Source organism: Phytophthora sojae (assembly GCF_000149755.1).
Source record: "Phytophthora sojae unplaced genomic scaffold PHYSOscaffold_2, whole genome shotgun sequence".
NCBI lineage: Eukaryota > Oomycota > Peronosporomycetes > Peronosporales > Peronosporaceae > Phytophthora > Phytophthora sojae.
In genome coordinates, this window is record NW_009258116.1 from 10,470,907 (window position 1) to 10,473,961 (window position 3,055).

At 49.4% G+C, this 3,055-nt stretch overlaps 1 protein-coding gene across 1 annotated transcript in view; it reads right to left on the reverse strand.

The window, feature by feature from the left end:
- The window catches only part of PHYSODRAFT_367780 (hypothetical protein), a gene marked incomplete at both ends in the record, with an annotated part of 6,485 nt that overhangs the window by 320 nt on the left and 3,110 nt on the right, over positions 1 to 3,055 (reverse strand). Inside the window, one exon of the mRNA XM_009523078.1 lies at positions 284 to 556. Within this exon, the coding sequence (XP_009521373.1) occupies positions 284 to 556 (273 nt within the window). The remainder of the gene's footprint in view (positions 1 to 283; positions 557 to 3,055) is intronic.

The window sequence follows — 3,055 nt, forward strand, 5'->3', positions numbered from 1 at the left end:
AGCCGACACGCTCGTTTCCATGTGATGCTCAGCCTGGTTGCGGATCGTCTCGGCATGGCGAATCCTTCCGTGCACATCGCGCTTTATCGCCTTAATCCGCATGTTATATGTAGTACATTTTCTTCTTGATCATAGTGGCCTCCGCTATGTGTTTGTTGCGCGCAGACAGCTCCACGGTATCCAGGAAACTCAAACGGGGAAGTTGACACATCAAATATGTCTGGTAATTACACAGTCTACACACGGGATTGTCGCCGAAATGAGGGTCACTCAATACAAGAACAGCAAGTTGGTCCAAGTTCATGAGGGACAACAGTCCTTTAAAGCTCGACAGCCGGTTGTCCGCCAAGTTCAGTTCCGTGAGATTCACGCAGCCATTGAGCGCCGTGTCAATGCGGTCAATACGGTTACGACACGCCCAGAGCTGCGTCAACTTCGTGAGTCTCCAGAGTCCGTCAAGCCTTTCCAATTGGTTCAGGTTCACCCACAACTTCTCCAACTTCACCAGCGCGTCCAAGTTTTCAAGTCGTCGGATCTTGTTCGAGCTCAGATTTAGCTGCTTCAGTTTGGTTCAGTTCCCCAGGTTAGCGATCTTTGTGAGCCCACACTCGGTAATGCACAATTTCTCCAGGTTGATGCAGTTGCTGACGCCATCGAGTTCGCAGATCGTCGGCTGGTTGATGACCGAGAGCTCCCTCAGCGCTGGGAAGTACGCGACGCTCCTCATGGACGTCCAAAAGCCCAGAAACAAGTCCAAACTCGTCACTGCCTCGCTATTCCGCGCAAATTGAGCGGCTGTGATACCGTTCTCCCTGCAGAGCAATTCGAGGTCGGGAGACGTCGCGAAGACCTGCATCTTCTCCTGCTGGGAGACGGACAGCGCGTCTCCATTGCCAGTTGGCTCTATCACAGTCTCCGTCTGCACTGCGTCGCTTCGGGCAATAATTCGTCTTCAACACTCGCTGGCGGACTGCTTGGCCTTGAAGAGTTCATGCTGCCACCTCGAAGGCACTGCTTGCTGGGAGGTCGGTGGGATTTGGCTGAAGGGAGACGCGCTGGAGGAGCAGCAGAGATAGGCGGCAGAGCACTCGAGTCAGCAGAGGAGGGGCTCGAAGTGCCTCGTCCTGTCTCCATCCTTTTATTCCTACCAGAGCTATCCTATTCCTCCAAGAGTCTGGACCTTGACCTTGAGGCGATTACAATAACGTGCACTGCGTCGTTTCGTCCTATTTTTGTCCCCAACTTCAAGGTAGCAGCAGCCGTGTTTTCAAAGTTCTTTTGCAGCTGAACTTGGAGCTAAATTTTGGCCAATCAAAAAGTTCTGGGCTCGTGTGTTAAATAGGTTAAGTGAAAGGAGCCCTTCAAAACTGTGAGAGCCCTCGTTAAGAGCCCCCCCCCTACAGGTTAACTAGGGCTCCGCGAAGGCTGGGATAGGAGGCTTTTGGGATAACTCCTTTATTACTTTTTTTTACGATCCACAGTCATCTCCTGCGCCTGCTTCACAGCCGCAGCATCTGCCCGGTCATTCACCTCAACGGCGAAGATGCAAGATACGACTAGGCAGTAATTATACACAGTAATGAAACGAACCTCGCTCGAGATCTAGCTCGTAGAGAAATATGCTACAGTCCTGTAGTAGTCCGTTCAATTCAATCATTCACCTTACATCACTCCATCCGGTTCAGTATATGCTACTGACCCATACCGTTTCAAACTGTCCACGCATATAAACCTTTTGGAGGGCCCAGTGCGGCACCGGGGTCATACCGGTTTCTGGAAATGTGCCAGTTGGGTGTCAATATTTTGACTTGACGTACCACGATATAATCCTATTTGGTCTGCGATAGCAGCACTAACGTTGCTTCCTATCCCAGTAATATATCTTACTACCGATTGGCTGTAGTGTGCGGTCTTCAGGTCCAAACTTCGACTTTAGGAAGCATGCTGTACATTGTCGCCGCCACGTTCTTCGCTCCTATCTCTTCAGTGCAGGTCACATGAGCATGGCGCAGCTACGCTCGAGCGCGAAGGGCATCGAGGATCGCGATCTTCTGGAGGATTTTCCCGGATCTAGCTCAACCGGGTCCCAAGGAATAAACCTAGATAGCGTAAACTAATCAGGACAGCGCGTCAAGAGCCCGCCAAACTACAACGACAGCATCGAAGAGCCCAAGCGGGGAGCCCTGCAGGAAGGCGGGCTCCTCGTTGTCGTACCTATGCGAGGGGAGCCCGATTCGGGGCTCTTTCATATCACGACTTTTGAAGTTGAAGGGCCCCCCGGGCCCTTTAACCCCGAAATCGGTGATATTTTAATATTCCCAGTATTTTAATACTGGGAATATCTCCCCGGTCAGAGGCTTAATATTGTAAATACATCGGTAATACTTCGTTCTCATAAATGATATTTATATTACTGGGATAGGAAGCAACGTTAGTGCTGCTATCGCAGACCAAATAGGATTTTATCCGTGGTACGTCAAGTCAAACGATGACCCCTCTTGACATCTAACTGGTATATTTCTTGAAACCGGTACGGCTCTGGTGCCGCACTGGGCCCTCCAAAAGGTTTATATGCGTGGGCAGATTGAACCGGTGTGCTACCGACGACACCGGTATGAATCAGTGCATATATTGAGCAGGGTAAAGAGAACGCTTGGACTGTACAATAGCACTAGTTTGCATTTTCTACAAGCTGCAAAACAGATCTCAACCAAGATTTGCATTTTTAATTTCGTAAAGCATTGCCGGTTGATACCTTGCATCTACAGCTTTTAAGAAAAAATCCGGACAGATGCTGCGGCTGCGAAGCAGGCGCAGGAGATGACCGTAGCTAGTAAGAAAAATAATTAAAAATAATTAAAAAACGACAGGTTTATACCAAAATTCTCCTATCCCAGCCTTCGCGGAGCCCTAGTTCAAGAGCCAACAATTGTGAATATTTCCTTTAACAACAACAACAATACCTCGTCGTGAGGATTGGCCCCACAGTCAATGGGCGCTCCATCTCTGTGTAGTCTGGCAAAGTACTACAGTGCATTCAGTTAAGAGATATTTT